General features: G+C 49.4%; 1 protein-coding gene across 1 annotated transcript; it reads right to left on the bottom strand.

Moving 5' to 3' along the window:
- Positions 1 to 881: 881 nt before the first annotated feature.
- Positions 882 to 16,029, bottom strand: Dele1 (DAP3 binding cell death enhancer 1). Its single transcript, XM_057789187.1, has 13 exons — positions 15,875 to 16,029; positions 14,906 to 15,020; positions 14,702 to 14,819; positions 12,949 to 13,096; positions 11,668 to 11,826; positions 11,329 to 11,417; positions 11,131 to 11,227; positions 8,326 to 8,468; positions 7,061 to 7,219; positions 6,882 to 6,974; positions 4,360 to 4,519; positions 2,943 to 3,170; positions 882 to 2,259 (listed from the first exon to the last, which is right to left on the bottom strand). The coding sequence occupies exons 1-12, from the start codon at positions 15,903 to 15,905 to the stop codon at positions 2,944 to 2,946; spliced, it is 1,539 nt and encodes a 512-aa protein (XP_057645170.1). The 5' UTR covers positions 15,906 to 16,029; the 3' UTR covers positions 882 to 2,259; position 2,943.
- Positions 16,030 to 17,025: the final 996 nt, after the last annotated feature.

Consider the following 17,025-nt stretch of genomic DNA (forward strand, 5'->3'; position numbering starts at 1 on the left):
AAGGCACGATCATTCATCCATTCCCAAAACAACTATTTAAAGCCCCCACTATGTGTAGACTTGTTGCTGGGCAGAGATGTGTTCACTGAGCACCTACTGAGTGCCCTGCACTGTATCAGCAACAACAATCTCATGGTCTGAACTGTTGTTCCCACCACAGCATCATTAGTACAGTTTTGCTGAAAGGTCTCATGGTTGAAGAACTGGTTTCGTGGACAGGCATGGAGCCCTGCATCCCTCCCCCAGCACACAAGCCAAACTGGCTCTGCTGTGGGGCCACCTCCCTGTCCTCCTCTCCCATTTTCTCTCGGGGCACTGATGAGTCGTTAATAGAATTTGAAAGACAGAAGTGCAGCAGTATGGAGTCTGTCCGTGAAGCCTGTCCCCTGGGGCTGTACTGAGACTGGCAGTGACTGCAGTCACAGGCTTGGGGCCCCTGATAACATCTCTTAAGAGAACATCTCCTTCCCTCTCCCCCAGCAGAGGCTTTTCTTTCCAAGGCTGGAAAGTTTAGAAATACCCCACCCCAAACTTGGGCACCCACTCTGTGTTTAACTCAGCAGGGACTGAATAGGAGGGAGAAGCTTAGATTCCATCACGGCAGGACACCTGGATTCACTGTCTGACCTACATGGTTGGGGAAGCAGGCAGGGCTCAGGGGACCCAACTGACTTAAAAGCTGCTTAGTGAGACCCCTGAGAATGCGGGTGGTGACATTTCTCAGGGCACCCAGGAAGGCTCTGTTGCTTCTGTCTTAGTGCAGGGCTTCCTGGAACTCACATTTCTGGATGTGTTATGAATTTATAAAAAGGGGCTGTCAAGGGCAGTGCTTCCCAAACTTAGTCGACCACAGAAACCTTTCTTATTTTTTATTTTTGCTACATTGGTTAGTGTACTGCAGGGCTTCAACTCTGAACATAGAGCCTTCACCTTGCTTAGGACACTGTTCTAAGTGCCAGGACATGACCAGGTGCCTATGTCTGTGGGAGGCATCATACAAGGTATCCAACAGGGGTCAGGATGGTGTACACGGCAAATCTGGGAAGGAAGCAGGGAGCAGGGGAGGCACTGGGGCTTCAGGAAGGTGCTAGAACAGCATAGCTAAGACCATACAGGAGTTAGGAGAAGGAGGGGTGGGCAGCTGAAGAAAGTGTGCACAGCTATCCTCCCCCCAAACCCTCCCATCTTTGAACTGATCATTCTGTTCAAAGGAAACAGTCTCGGGGTGGAGGGACGTGCTGGTCCTCAGTTCCTCCCACCCCCTACCCACAGCCACGTTTCTGCTATTGAACTTGGGCTAATTTCCAGAAGCCAGAGAACAGCTATTCACAAATTCAGTAATTGGAGTCATTAGCGTTGACTCAGAAGTCATTTTTTTTTTCTAAGTCTCTCTCTTGGAGAGCTTTTAAGTCCCTTTAAATTGGTTAATGGAGAGTTTAGAGATGAGGATGGAGCCTCAGCTTTCAGCTCCCCCTGCCCATCTCCCTGGCTCTCCCCCACACACTCAAGGGCAAGAGAGAGGAGATAACCCACCATCTGTTTTATTAAACACTTGCATAATCCTACCCGACCTTTTCCAAAACGGACTCATGCTCTCAATTCTCTGACTCCAAGACTCCAGGTGTCTAATCTCTCCTGATACCCCCACACCTGCCGGGTGATGATAATGTTTGCAAATAACACTAGAGTGTGAACTGGTAGACCAGAAGTCTGAGCTGGAGTCATGATGTCAGCTTTGATCCTCACCGGGATCTCTGTTTTGTTTTTGTTGTGAGACAGGGTTTCCCTATGTAGCCTTGGCTGTCCTGTAACTCGCTTTGTAGAACAGGCTGGCCATGAACTCACAGAGATCCCCCTGCCACAGTCTCCTAAGTGCTGGGATTAAAGGTACTCACACCATGCCTGGTGGCCTGGTGACTCTAGGTCATAGAACCGTGGGCATCACTCTGCCTTCGGAACCCTAACAAGGACTAAGGTCCTTTATGCAGAGAAATGGCTGCACCTCAGTCTGTTGAGGCAGGAGGGCTCATGCTACTGTCCTTGGGCTAGTTTTGAGAAAATAATGTTGGAAAATTGGGTCACTGCTTCCAGGTGGCACAGCTAGGTCAGTGGTGGAGCCAGAACCTAGGACTTCACAGGCATTCCTCTTCTTTATGGTGCTGGGAAGGCACTGGAGGCTGCCAGGGAGGTGAGGAGCTAACTGGCCTCTTCTTTGGGATTCAAGTTGTGATATCTCTGAGAGCTCTCAGGCAGGGAGGTCTGAAGAAAATTGAAACAGACACATGTAAGCATTCAGGCAACCTCTCCCTTCCACACCGACGATGAAAACGATCAAGAGTCCATCAGGGATGAACAAGGCGAGAATGCTGGTGACACTCAGGATTTTCCAAGTTCAGCCACTCATGAGAACTCCCCCATACTTCGTCACCTTTTGAATCTGCGCTCCATTGGACAGGATGCTTTAAGTCACTACCCTTTAGCTTTGTACATAAGTGCAAAAGAGTTATCGGTCAATCTGTCCATTATATTTGGCACTATCTATTAAACATATTTCTGAAGTAAAGCATCTTAATTTGCATGCCATGTAAAATCTTGTCAACTACCAGGGGCATGCACAAATCAAGGATTGTTGGAAACTACGATATGGTCTACGAGTAGGGAAACAGGCACAGGGACAGAGAAGGTCAGTTATTTGCTCAAAAACAAAGGCAAAAGTGGCAAATGAAGTCTCTGGGGTCATTGAATGAATATTTTTGGTGCTATTTAGGAGGCGACCAAGTGGAAAAAAGGACAAAGTCACTGATTAGCCTTGCACTTCAAATACGTGGGCACCTGAGCACGAACTGGAATTGCTACTCTAGGAAGGGTACTAACACCCAATTTCTGCGGCCATCCAACCTCCAGTCCACCCTTTTCCTAGCCAGGGCTGTATTTTATCTCACCTTAGCCGAAACCCAGTCTCACGAGACTTCTTTCCAAGGATGGTATGGCCCTGCTGGGGGCTCCACGGCTGGCTCCAAGATGGCCACTTCTGCAGAGGAGGCCAAGGTTCCCAGTGCTTGAGGCATGAGGGAGGCCTGAGGCACCTGCCAACAAGGTGTTCAGGCTACAGAGGGAGGGACTGGAGAAAGACTTCAGTCCTGTCATGGCCGGGTTGCTGGGCCCTGGGGCTACAAAGAGAAGACAGCAATGTTTATTCCTGCAGTTCTAGCAGGATCTTTGTTTAAGATGGGGTCTCCCTACACAGTCCTAGAACTCTCTATGTAGACTATACTGGTCTCAATCTCAGAGATACAGCTGCCTCTGCCTCAAGTGTTGGTATTAAAGCCATGCGCCACGCCCGGCAGGGCAGAAACTTCTTAAAGGACCTGGCTCCTCTGGCATTGCTAATGGGGTTCAGCCTCAGTGACTCAGTGGGGCTCTCATAGTCCTAGAAAGGTGTTTCAGTCAGCCTCGAGACATTGGCTCTCCCCAAAAAATCATGGCAGGAACCATCATTTACTGGTTTATTGAACACTTACTGTGAGCTAGACTATGTTATGCTTTATTTATTTATTTATTTTGGTTTTTCGAGACAGGGTTTCTCTGTGGTTTTGGAGCCTGTCCTGGAACTACCTCTTGTAGACCAGGCTGGTCTCGAACTCACAGAGATCCGCCTGCCTCTGCCTCCCGAGTGCTGGGATTAAAGGCGTGCGCCACCACCGCCCGGCTCTGCGCCACCACCGCCCGGCTCTGTTATGCTTTATTTTTAAAGGCATTGTCTTGCTATGGTACCCAAGCCAGCCTGAGAATGTATGTGTCAGCATCCCAGATGTTGTGCTTCCCAGCATGCACCACCAGGACTGGCTGTGCTAGCTTATTATTTTACTAAAATGTAGTGCTTACAACAAGCTAAGGGCTTAATTCTACTGTGTTTCTGATTGTCAGAGAAGAAATCAAGGTCAGAGTCCCAGTTCAATGACAGCAGAGTTCAAAACACAAGTTTACCTCACTCTGAAAATCAGGCTGCAGCCGGGCAGTGGTGGTGCACGCCTTTAATCTCAGCACTTGGGAGGCAGAGGCAGGCGGATCTCTGTGAGTTCGAGGCCAGCCTGGTCTACAAGAGCTAGTTCCAGGACAGGAATCAAAAGCTATGGAGAAACCCTGTCTCAAAAAAAAAATCCAAAAAAAAAAAAAAAAAGTTACAGGATAGTCAAGGCTACACAGAGAAACCCTGCATCGGTGGGTGGGGCTGAATATATGTATATATAAATAAAATATGAGGACTGAAAGTCAGGCTGCTAGCTACCACTGGGGCTACCACCCTTTGTTGTCACCAGGCACTCAGCTTGGAAGGAACCAGGCCTTGGCTTGCATTACCTGCTGCCTTTACGCTGAAGAGGGTCCGAAGCCTCTCTTGGGCGGGTTCATTCCCCACAGCTGCTGACAGCTGGTAACACTTCACAGCCTCAACCACATTCCTCTGAACACCAAGGCCCCTCTCGTAACAGACTCCCAAGTGGAACCTGCTCTGGGAGTCCTAAAGGAGAAGACAGACAAACTGAAGAACAGGAATGCCTAGCCAGGAGTGAGATGGAGTCAGGCAGGGATGCTGAGCCTTCATCCATCAGTCTGCCACAAGCCAAGCTCCTCAACCATGAAATACTAGAGGCCCAGTGCTTGCCTAAGGAGTTAGGTCCCCTGCCTAGGGAGACTCCACCCCACCAGTGTGAAGGCTTCTCTTGCTGAGACTGGCTAAGAGAAGACTGCAGAAGGGCTCGGCCCTAGATGGGAAGGACCCCGGGAGCCAAGCTTCGGCCTGCTGACAGGCCAGTGTACAGAGATTTCCCAAAGCCAGGCCCGCCTTCCTGACTCCCTGAGAGGACTGCAGAATAGAAACCACAGCACAAGCCATGTCTTCCTCATGGTCTGCCCCTTGCCTTGCCCTGGGCTCTGCCTCCACACTGACATGACACTCCTCTGTGAGACAAGTAGGCACCAGGAGCCTGGCGTGCATGGCTAGCCTTCCTGGCTTCCAACCTAGGTACTTCAGTCCTCGGCTATGGGACGGGGTAACAGAAGCACTACAGACTTAGGCTCCGCTGCACGGAAAGTGCTCAGGTCAGTGCAACTAGCATGACACGCCCTCCAGCTTCTCACACCGCTGAGTTCTCCTCCCTTACGAGACAGCTCTTAGCATATTTAAGCTCTCAAAATTCTACAGACTCTCAACCATGGTCCCATTGCTCCTTTATGTGCCACAAGTTTCTGCTACATGCTCTGTTCCCACTTATGTGACATAAAGGCCAAAGTTGGTAAGAAATACAGTAGATTTGGAGTAGCAGGCTAGGGCAGAACAAAGCAACAGTCATATCTAAGACCTAAACCCTAATGTAATGGTCTGTCCTGTCCCTTTAAGAGACAAGCAGATCTTCCTTCTGCTTCTAGCCTGGGTTCCTCTGCCCTGGCTTTGTTCGGAAGAGGTAGCTGAGGCCTCTTCTCCTTCAGTAAATTCTACGAGCATGCGCCACCTCTCACTCTTGCTCTCCCCTTCCCTTCCCTAACTCACTAAATAAACTAATAAACTATATTCGCTTTCTCTGTATGGCGTCTTTTATGGTGTCTATCCACCTCATCTGCCCCGCCAACCAGCCGAGGTCTCTCACCCGCCATCTCCCACCCGCCTGGGACCCACAGAGGCCTTGGGTGGTGGAACCCGGCTTCCCCTCGTGGCCCACTGCTGCCCCTTGGGGAACTGCACCACTTTTATCTACTCCTGCAACACCACGCAGAATAAGCCCCGAGTGACCAACCCAGTTTCTGAAAGGTTGAAGAGTGGAAGGGCTGTGTCCTAACACAGTGCTCCATAGTGGGGGACATATATCCCTTTGTGTACCCCCTCTTTTAGCATGCTGGTCTAACCCTAGTAGGCCAGAAGGCCCAGGGTGTACCCGGCATATGGACAGCAGGCCCACTCCTCCGAGGAAGAAGAGTTACAGTGCAATTGCTGGCTGCTAGCTGTCCTCCTTTGTCAGACTCCAGGTACTGTGTAGCACAGAGTGGCCGGGGTTAAGTATTCTGATGCGATAGTGTTATCAGCTGCTGGTCAGAGAACAAAGAGAAGCAGGAGTGTCCTAGGCAGGGAAATGACACTGTGCACACCACCTGCTCCAATCCAGGACTTCTGAGCCTTCCAGCTACAACAGGGATCCAGCAAGCCACAGAGCACCTTGGCATTTCAGTGATAAAGAGCTCTTTACTCTGAAGACTGTCTAAACGCAAAACAACTATTTTCACTTAGGGCTCCTGAGATCCAAGTGCCCATTCCCTTGGCATTCCTCATCAACATCCCATGGAACCAATTCCCTGTGGAACAAACTGGGCTATGCCGCTTGAATGCCAACACCCAGATCTGACAATCAAGTATCTCCCTCTCATATGTCTGACTTCCCGAGGCCACCGCAAGGACACATCATGGGTACAGCTCACAGAGAGCTTGCACGCCTGTCACCTTGGTCGGATATACCTAACAACCCTGTGAAGCGGCAGGCAGAGTGGGCATTATTAGGCTGGTTTAAAAGTCTGAATCAAGAAGTGATAGCTCAATACGTGGTGAGTAGCGACAGGCTGGGTAGCTGGAGGGGAGGAGCTCGGTTGTGCCACAATTCACAATGTCTGAGAGCAAGTATTTCCATCTCGGCTGAGCAATGTCCCCACCTTCAAACTCAGCACCCCAGTGGCCCTGTCCAAGGTCACACAGTGGGTCAGTGGGAGCCAGGGTGTGGCTAGCCGTAGGCTCCTGGAAAACGTATGATAAGCCCAGAGCCCAGAACCAGTTCCCAAACTCCTTTTCTTATCAGACTTGATCCCCAACATGTATGGACCAGAGATAGCACACGTACCCCATTGCTGGCTGCGAGCCAAAGGTATTTCACGGCTCTCTGCTCATCCAGGTGTGGCTCCTTCGTAAAGAGCACCCCAAGGAAAGCTTGGGCCTGGCAGGGAGGGAGGAAAAGGGCACGTTAGTCACTTTCAGGCTCTGCACACCTCACTCAGAACAGACCCCATCGATGGCACTCACCTCTCGCAAGCCAGAGTCTGCAGCTTGCTTCAGCATAGACACTGCCTTCTGCCGCTCAGGGTCTGACAAAGAGGCTGAACTTTGCAACAGGCACCGGGCATAGCGGTACTGAGCCAGGCTGTGGCCCTGGATGGCGGCCAGGTGGTAAAAGAGGATAGCCTGGGGCAACAGGAGAAATAATCAGTATGTAGGTAATTGGCATCTTTCTTTGAATGAAATCTTAAAAGCCATTCAAATAAATACACAATCATTATAGGTTAGAACGATAAATGCTGTTAAGTCAAAATTAAAAACAGAAACCCAGAGCACAAACATAAAAGCCCAAGATATCCTGCCTCATAAGGAGCATCAGGAGTTTTTGCTGGTGTTTTTGACCAATTGTCTTTTTGAGAGGAAGTCTGAGATAGAGTTCCTGCAGTCTGTTACTACCCATACAGCCCACATTGGCCTCAAAAGTGGAGAAATCCTCCTGCCTCAGTGATGGATTATAGTGTGTGTTACCCTGCTCAATTAAGATCATTTTTTATTAAAATTTTAGTGTATAGGCTTCCAAGTTTTCCTCATGGATATGTTATACACGCTGCACATACTGTGTATATATTTACACATGTAAGCTTGTGTACATGTGTATACTATATATATGTTTTTGTGTGCTTAGGTGTTTTGCTTGCATGTATATCTGTGCACCACACATGTGTAGTGCCTGTGGAGGCCAAAGAGAATGTCAGAGTCCCCAGAACTAAAGTTACAGGTGGTTGTGAGCCACCATGTGGGTATTGGGAATTGAACCTGGGTCTTCTGAAAGAGCAGCTAGTCCACTTAACCACTGAGCCATCTCTCCAGAACTATACATTTTATATATATATATATATATATATATATATGAATATACATTTATATGGAGAAAGAGACATAGCAGTATACCACGAATGTCTTTCCCTGTTGATATAGATCTGATATATCATTGTTAAGGTCCTGTAGACATAAGAACATCAAGTTGATTATCCCCTTTCCTTTCACATACAGCTCAACAAAACATTCTACACATGACACCCTTGCATACCTACCCTTCTATCTTAAAATTAACCTATTTATCTAGGTATAATCTAGGCTCTGAGAGGACAGTTGCAAAGAAAGGCAAAATGCCTGCCCTCCCTGAGTTTGGAGTACACGTCTATAATTTAGGAGGGCTTACTTTGAACTATCAGCCCCTGCTCTTTACTACTCAGTTTTTGAGCTCACTGGGTCTGGGGATGGGACAGTACCTTGCCGAGGTCCCTAGGGGTGCCTCTGCCATGCTCCAGACACAAGCCCACGTTGTACTGTGCTTTGCTGTAGCCACGGTCTGCGGCTCTCTGGAAGTAAGAGAAGGCTTCTGTGTGGTGCCCTGCCTTCATGTTCTCTGTCCCTGTAGGAAATGGAGCATAAACACATTTCCTACCGTGACCTTCCACATCCTCGACCAGACACTCAGGTTGCTCATCCCTTTCCAGAATCCCTCTTTTCTTCTTGTGTGGGATACAGCTGTGCAGCACTTACTTCTCCAGCTGGCTCACTGGTGCCAGAGACATGGGGGTGGGGGCTGGAGGCTGGTGCCAGGGATGGGGTGGCTGTGCTTGCTTATCTGGCCAAGAGCTCTGGTTGCCCTTCGGGAACAACCCCTCCCCTGGGCTGTCAATCATATGCCTGTGCTCTTCCCCACCAATGCTACTTTGTCAGGAGTGTGAATCTTAATCAGGCGGAGAAGATTCTCATGAGAGAAAAGAACTCTTAAATATTCTGACAGCAGCAACCTTGAGACACTATCAGTGCTGGCCCCTGGGTTCTCTGGAGCTGCCTTGATTCCCATTCCCCATGACGCTCGACAGGCCAAGAGATCCCCGAGATTCTGGGCTTATGTCAGCTAGGAGAGGGTTTTCATTGCACACCTGCACCGCACAGGTGATCTTGCTCAGCTAGCCTTGTATGGCAAGGAAGAGCCTCAGCAGAAGACAGCCAAGACCTGGCTGACATCAATCTCCAAAGTCAGGGCCCTTTGCTTTGCCCAGGCATTAAGGAAACAGAAAATTTACAGACAGGACTCAACTTCGTCAATTTTCATCTTTGCTGAAACTGGCTCCTGCCTGAGACCCTGGGTTCTGCGTCTATCACCAAGCCTCCCATTGTTTCTACTCTAGAACCTTCAGACCACACTCGGGACTTAAACTCTTTTTAGCACTTTCCTAATATACCAAACCTTTGTCTATGGACACAGCTGGTACAAAAGAATAAGCCCCATCTCCTCAATTATACTGTAAAATCCTCGAGGCAGGCAGAACAAGAACGGAGAAGTAATTTTGCATGGGATGAAAATTCTACATAAATGCAAAATATGATTATAGCTTGTGCTGCCTTTGTGCACTGCCACAGGGCTCAGCACTTGCTGAATAAATGAATATATGAATGGGGGAATGGGCAGGAGGGCTCTGAGAAGAGCCTTGCCCTCAAAATCACAAAAAAAGCCAACCAGGAAAAAGCTGCACCCTATTCAGCAAGCAAAGTTACACTCGCTTCCCTGCCTCCTGGAAATCTACTGTCCTGAGTGCACGGAGTCCTCTGTCCTTGGGAAGGAGACGAGGGGCAGGAGACACCACCAGCTCATCAGGATTCCTCTACTCCATGGCCAAGCCCTCATCACGTCCTGTCTAGTTCTCAGCAAGTCTTCCTGCCTGGTCTCACGTCTCCCTTCCGGCCCCCCTCAATCTATGCTGGTCTGTAAATAGCCACACAGACCTTTGGAAGAGTAAGTCAGATCACATGACCATCCTTCTTCCTGCTCCAGTGCCTTCCTGTGTCACGTAGGCAATCCCTACTCTTCCTGGGATCGGAAGACCTTACCTGAGCTGGCTCTTGGCTGCTTCTCTGACTTCATCCTTCTTGCCTTCCTATGATGGCTAAGTTCCGGCCACAGTCACCTCTCTTTTGTCCCTTAACAAATAAACCTCAATGCTGTCACAGCACCTTACTCTCGTTTCTCTCTCTGCTGGAAATCTCATTCTCCAAATGGGAACAAACCTGGCCTCTGTCAGCCACGCTTAGCTCAAGGGTCTCCCTTCCAGCAGATTTCTCCATGAAAGGCTGTTCCTTGCCCAAGTTAGAGAAACAATCCCTTGTTCAATTTCTTCATAACATTTATCATCTGACATTCTTTTTTGTTTTTCGAGTCAGGGTTTCTCTGTGTAACCCTGGCTGTCCTGGAACTTGCTCTATAGATCAGGCTGGCTCCGAACTCAGAGATCTGCCTGTCTCCACCGCCCGACTGCTGGGATTAAAGGCATGGGCCACTGTACCTGTCCAGTTTACTGTCTACTATCCTTCAATTCACATGTGAACACTATGAGAGTAAAGAACCACATCTCCCGGGCAGGGGCTAGCAATAGTCAGTAAATACGCTCTGAATGAGACCCAGCCTCTTCCTCCCTGTCCCCAGCTACTAGGTCCCAACAGGTGCTGCTGGGAATACAAGGCTCCCCTTTAGATGATTTGAGACAAGAGTTAAGTCACCATAGCCAAGTCACATAGAGTCCCCAGATTTGATAAGAGTTCTTTCCCATTATGCACTGGGGCCTGCTGCAAACTGCAGGAGCCTGCTCTTTTCTAAGCATGGTAGAGAATGCTGGGTGTCCTCTAAAATTTTCTACTGACTACTCAAGGAATCACATGGCCTCCTCTATAACAGACGGCCATAAGCCGACTTTGTGGCTTACGTACCTCTATAAAGAGCAAGGTTAGGCTTTTCCTTAAATGAAAGCAGTGGTCCTCTAGCTTACCGCCTCTCCACCCAGCGGCCAAGAATATACACAGGAAAGCAGGACCGGGAATGACTAACACCGAACTCAAGATGAGAGCTGAACATGTAACAACCAGGATGGGTCCTTGACCCCACTGAACCAGCACGCCGCATCCGGTCTACCTACCCAGAGAAGATAAACCTCTTTTGTGTAAGCCACTCTCTACTCTGAATGTATTCTACACAACCCATGCCCTTTCCATTTCCTTATCCTCCTGCCTTGAGGAGGGGAATCAGGTACCCAGGAAGTTGAAAGCGATGGCAACACTGAGCTGAAAGAGTTGCTGGATGGAAGTCACGGCCTCCTCTAGGGGAAGAGTCTTGGACTTGTCTTGTTCCTGGGGAAGAAACAGAAGGCAGCATCAAGGTATGGTTCACTTGGCTCTCCACCAGCCCCAAGAGAGGAGTGGGCATCCAGGGTACCAAACTTGAAACATACATTTGTTTCTCCAGGGGAGCAGGCCTCGGTTGCCTCTGCTTGGGATGTGAAGTCCCCGCTGGCATGCAAGAAGTCAAAGTCACTGAGCTCTGCAAGGAAAAGGCCAATACCCAGGTGTCAGGGGGAGGAGAAAGGTATGGCTTCTCCCTTCTTTCTCTTCCAGTCTGCCCTATGATCAGTAACTCTCGGTCACCCCAGAAAGCAAGAGGCTTCAGGGGGATGACAGCTCTTTATCTGGGTGTACAGTGCAACAAAGGTCCATCCACCAGCCCCTCCCCTCCTGTGGGTGTTAGGTTCATCCACCCCCTCCCCACTCTACAGGTATAGGTGAGGTCGCACCTTCTTCAGGTAGATTCAGAAGGCCAGTTCTCAGGGAGCTGTCTGCAGGGCAGCACTGGGACTGAGCGGAGGGTTCTTTCTGGCCCAGCCTTGGTTCCCTGAGGCCAGTGTATGTGGGAGCTGGGTGGTCAGGCCTGGGAAGAACGTGCCTCCGAAGTGCTAGAGAGAAGTCAGCAAGAAGGTCAGGTAAGAAAGGAGTCTGATCTTTGGGAGCTTGGAACACTTGCCAGTCAGTCCTCCCTGAGGCTTGGGAGGCCTGAGGAAGAACTGTTAAACTCCCGAGACACCTCCCTCCCATGGTTCCTCTCCCACCCTCTGGCCGGCCTTCCTCTACAGCAGTGTTCTCAACCTGTGGGTCATGACCCCTGTGGGTCGCTTAAGACCATTGGAAAACACAGATATTTACATTACGACACATAACAGCAGCAAAATTACAGTTATAAAGTAGCAATAAAAATAATTTTATGGTTGGGGGTCTCCACAGCATGAGGCGCTGTATTAAGGAGCTGTAGCATTAGGGAGGTTGAGAACCACTGCTCTACTGAAATTCATACTTATGCTGATCTCCCACCCTGAGCACAAATCGCTTGAATCCTCCCAGAGGCTGGGAGTGCCTACCTGATTCACTACTGTAGCCTAGCACCCAGCTTTCTGCTTAATGCTAACACAAGAACTAAAATTCCAACCGATGATGACCAAGTGCATACTACGTGCTAGGCGCAAATGCTAAGTCCCTGACACATATTAACTCATTTGGTCTTCCCAAGGTATCCCCTTTATTATCACCCCATTTTACAGATAAGGAAACTGAGGCATGGGGAGACCAAAACTGATTTCTTCAGGGACACCAGAGTAGTTAGTAAGCAGTAGTTGGGAAGTTAGAATTCTTCAAGTCTGACTCCAGAGCTTCAATCATGTGGCTATATGCTTTCTGTACACAATCCAAAATACATACTCAATAGTTTCAGTTACTGATAGTCACTGCAGGACTGAACTGCACTGGTCGAAGATTGGGCAGGAAGCCACACCTGGGGTCTAACGTATCCTAGGTGTGGGGGCTTCCTCTCTGGGAGGTGATAGAAGGACACGGAGGGGCACGGAGGGGCAGGCACGGCCCACGCCCAATGTGGCCCACTTCCCCACACTCCTCTCCCTCTGGCTCCAGATAGGAAAGGCAAGGAGCTGCTGATGGCTCTTTTCCTGAGGTGTGGCCAGAGATACTTCCTGGCCCAGAGAAACTCCCAACCTGCCCTAGTTGCCCCCTGAGGATGGAGAACTCACAGGAGCGTGGGTGCCACCAGGAAGAGGAGAGGAAGCGGTAGAGGGGACTGTGCCAAGAGCAGCGTTCAGCTGGCTGGGGTCCTGGTATCAGGGCTGCATGGAAGTGGATCTGCCTCGCCAGGTGCAAGGCCAGCACAGCCAGAGAGCCCTGGGAAAGAAAGCAGCACGTCAGGAACACAGTCCCACCTGTCAATCATCATCTGCAGGGAGCCTTTCCTGACTAACAGGGGCAGCTCCACGCCATGTACTTTCACAGCACTTGAGCCTGTCCTTTGTGGCTCTGTAGTTCTTTTCAATCATTCACTTAGGGTCTGTCACTCCCTTTTAGTTTGTAAGCATGGTAGAGGTAGGGCCCGTGGACCGTGCACATTCTGGTATCCCTGGAGCCCAGGGCAGTGTGAAGTGAGAGTAGGTGCCTAAAAAGGGCATGCTGAATGCATGTGCCAGCAAGGGACAGAATAAAAGGGTCTAGGCAGGCAAAAAGATGCTGCGGGGGGGGGGGGGGGGGGAAGAGTTCCCAACCCAGCCACAAGAGCACACACATACAAGTGGAGGCTTGAAAAGGTGTCACAGACAGCCATGTCTATGTCATGGAGATATCCCATGTTCAGCTCTGATGACACCAAATTAAAGGTCTATAAAAAAAAGTGGCCGGGTGGGGGTGGTGCGCGCCTTTGATCCCAGTACTCAGGAGGCACGGGCAGATGGATCTCTGTGAGTTTGAGACCAGCCTGGTCTACAGAGCAAGTTCCAAGAAAGCCAGGGCTACACAGAGAAACACTACCTCGAAAAACAAACAAACAAACAAACAAACAAAACAACAAAAGCAAGGCTCAGAGGTGTCAAGTCACTTGCCTACAGTACAAAGCATGAAGTACCAGGTTGGGATGTGGCAGATCCGAGAGTGATATATGCATGTGTCCATCACTGCCTGTGGGCCAAGACTCTGCCCTAGGAGACCTAATGTTTGTGATGCATCCCTGACCTTAGAGATCAGTTCAACAAATATTTACCGAGCAAATATTATGCATGAGGCTCTGCATTAGGCGATTCTACAAGATATACCAGGTGAAGCAACCACGCGGTGCAGCTTGAATGTCAGGCCAGCAAAAACCGATTCTTCTACTTAAGCCATGTGACTTTAGATATACTACTGACATTCTAAAGCCTGAGTGTCCTTGTGTATGAGATGAAGGTTAAATTTCCCTTGCAGGATTTTTGTAAATATTTTTTTTTTTATTATGCATACAATATTCTGCCTGTGTGTATGTCTGCAGGCCAGAAGAGGGCACCAGACCTCATTACAGATGGTTGTGAGCCACGATGTGGTTGCTGGGAATTGAACTCAGGACCTTTGGAAGAGTAGGCAATGCTCTTAACCACTGAGCCATCTCTCCAACCCAGATTTTTGTAAATATTAAACCAGATGATGTGTGCATAACAGTTCCTGTTGGTGAGTCATGCTATCTATCAGCTACTTCTTATCCACAAAGGCAAGAATTATGTCTTCCTTGTTCTCTGCTCTGTTCCTAGTGCTTAGCTCAAAAGTGTTAAACAAATGCCTATCGAATGCAGAAGAATAAAAGCATGGCTGAGGCTAGAGGGATGGCAAGGTTTCCAGGAACCACGCTCACGGTTGCAGACCTCACCATGTGGATACGATCTTGCCCTTATTTCTACGCTAGGATGTTCTCCCATGCAAGATTATTCTTGTCTATGCTGAAGGTACAGGACAGGGCTGGGGAAGCCTTACCCATGAGATGGCATCCCGCAGAGTGTTTGGGGAGACGTGAGCAGACATCCAGTGGAAGGCATCTTTCCACCCACAGCACTTTGGGTCTCTGTTCCTCCTTGGACCACAGGAGCCTGACCTAAACGGTACAATTAGAGGCTACTAAGTTCTGTACAAAATGAGAGCAGGAGGCCCTATGTGACAGAATGAATGTCAGACTCTCACCTAACAACGCTGGGCCTAGGGAGCGGTGGGGCAGTGGAGGATGTCTGAGGCCCATCTGAACTGGTGGGCCTGGGTGTTACCCCTCGGAAGCCAGGTCCCAGCACGCGGGGAAAAGCTGTGGAAACAAAGAGGATCAGTCACACCAACAGGGATGGGCTGAAATAAAGATGGCCTCAACAATCTTCCTTCTAGCCTGTGAGGGAGCATTACCCCAGGAACCCAGGAATCACTGACGTCTGTCTGCGCAGTGTTTTTGTTTGGTTTTGTTTTTGTGGTGCTGGGAATGGAACTCAGGACCTCCAGCGTTCTAGGCAGGCCCTCTACTACAGGATACAGATAGAAATCTATAGTCTAGTAAGGATCCCAAGGTTCCACCACCCCATAAAGCAAGACCCCTCAGAATGGCGTATGTTTATTCTCAAAAAATTCTCACAGAGTTGCAAATGAGTGGCAACTTCTGTTTTTTTTTTTTTTTTTTTTTTTTTTTTTTTTTTTTTTTTTTTTTTTTGGTTTTTCGAGACAGGGTTTCTCTGTGGTTTTGGAGCCTATCCTGGAACTAGCTCTTGTAGACCAGGCTGGTCTCGAACTCACAGAGATCCGCCTGCCTCTGCCTCCCAAGTGCTGGGATTGCAACTTCTGTTCTAGAACCATAAATCTATAGACACACATTCTCACTAAGCTGAGCATGTGTCTCTAAACTCCTCCTCTTTTCATTGGCTTTCTTTTATAAACTCCTCCCCTTCTAGAACTCTATCCCGTCCCCTTGGATGTAAGCTCCACCTTCTTCCCCACTTTGCCCTACCACGTCTCAAATTCCAAGGGCTCCAGACTCCTTGACTAGAGCCTTGCTCCCTATGCTCCGCCTTCCCTGCATCTAACTCCACCCACTGGCGCTATGGCTGTCTTCCCGGGGAGCCTGCAGTTCTGAGGCCATGGCCTGTAGAAACTCCCCTTGTAGATGACCCTTACCTCGCCCCAGGAGACCTGTCAGGCGCCACATGTCGCGGCCAGCACCATAGAGCACTCGCAGCCAAAAGATCAAGGCCGAAGGACCGGACAGGGACGAGCACGGCCGCTGCGCAGTCCCCAGCGGCCGACTCCCCGGCCGGCCAATCAGCAAGGAGCCCTACCGGAAAGATGGTGCTCTCGGGAGGAAGTAGTGGATGGGGCGGGCTTGACGAGATGAGAGCAGCAAAGGAGGAGATGCGGGGCCAGGGCAGAGGTGTCCTCTGTCGCCATCGCACGGGCCGCGGAGGTGCGTAGATCCATATGGCGGCTGGTTGGTAGACCAAAGTACCCAGGGCAGGGTTTGCTCCCAGGTTCTAGCCCGGTTTTGTCTCTTTACGTTTTTCTGAGTCAAGATCGAAAGGCAAAGAAAATCCTTGCCAGCGGCCGGGCAAGAATTTCTGCACAGCACAGTTGATAGTTACTAAAGGCTTTTTTTACCCTTCTCAGCCTAAAGCAATTGTTTCTCTAGTAATCTCACCAGAAACTCGGTTTACAGGCAAAGGACATGTTCTACAACCCTTGCACAACCCTAGAGGCATCTGATTTCACTTTATCTGATTATAATTCCATCCAAGGAATCACCCTATAAATTCACTTAACCATAGAGAGAAGTGTGGGTGGTCCTCAGCAAGTTTTTGAGATGTAACTTAACCACCAAAGGTTAAGTTAAAACGATGACAATTGCAACTCCCTCCTTAGTATAGACTTGCACTTTGGTATTGCCTTACTTTGTTCCCTGTGTGCCTCTTAAGGCCATGCTTATACCCATGTTAAAGTTATTTTTAATAAAATCTCCAGCTCTTCATCAGAGTGGCTACTCCTGAAATTGTTTTCATCCTCTTAGCCAGGAACTGTGGTTTGGCCTGAGTCAAAGTCCCTAAAATATTGGGAGAACTCAGGCTGCTGAAGGTCACAGTGTAGTGCTGTTTCCCTGTCCCCTCAGAGATACTCTGTTGTCTGGGCCTCTGCACAAGGATAGGGCCAGCTGGAGCAGTTATGACTGCCCTTTCCTGATGCGGCAGGCTGAGGCTTTTGAGTGGCTGCTCGTTTCAAAATACTTAAGGATTCACGGGCTGTGTTCAGTTAGAGCCCTCCGGTTCAGGTTCAGCCAG

Source organism: Chionomys nivalis, chromosome 14, assembly GCF_950005125.1.
Source record: "Chionomys nivalis chromosome 14, mChiNiv1.1, whole genome shotgun sequence".
NCBI lineage: Eukaryota > Metazoa > Chordata > Mammalia > Rodentia > Cricetidae > Chionomys > Chionomys nivalis.

Bases quoted from the DNA above. Each gene is read 5' to 3' on its own strand.
- Dele1 (XM_057789187.1), bottom strand. From the start codon at position 15,905: ATGTGGCGCCTGACAGGTCTCCTGGGGCGAG. The intron at 11,418-11,667 runs GTGCGACCTCAC...TTTTCCTTGCAG, and splicing joins TCTGAATCTACCTGAAGAAG to AGCTCAGTGACTTTGACTTC. The intron at 7,220-8,325 runs GTACTGTCCCAT...CTGTTGCCCCAG, and splicing joins CCCCTAGGGACCTCGGCAAG to GCTATCCTCTTTTACCACCT.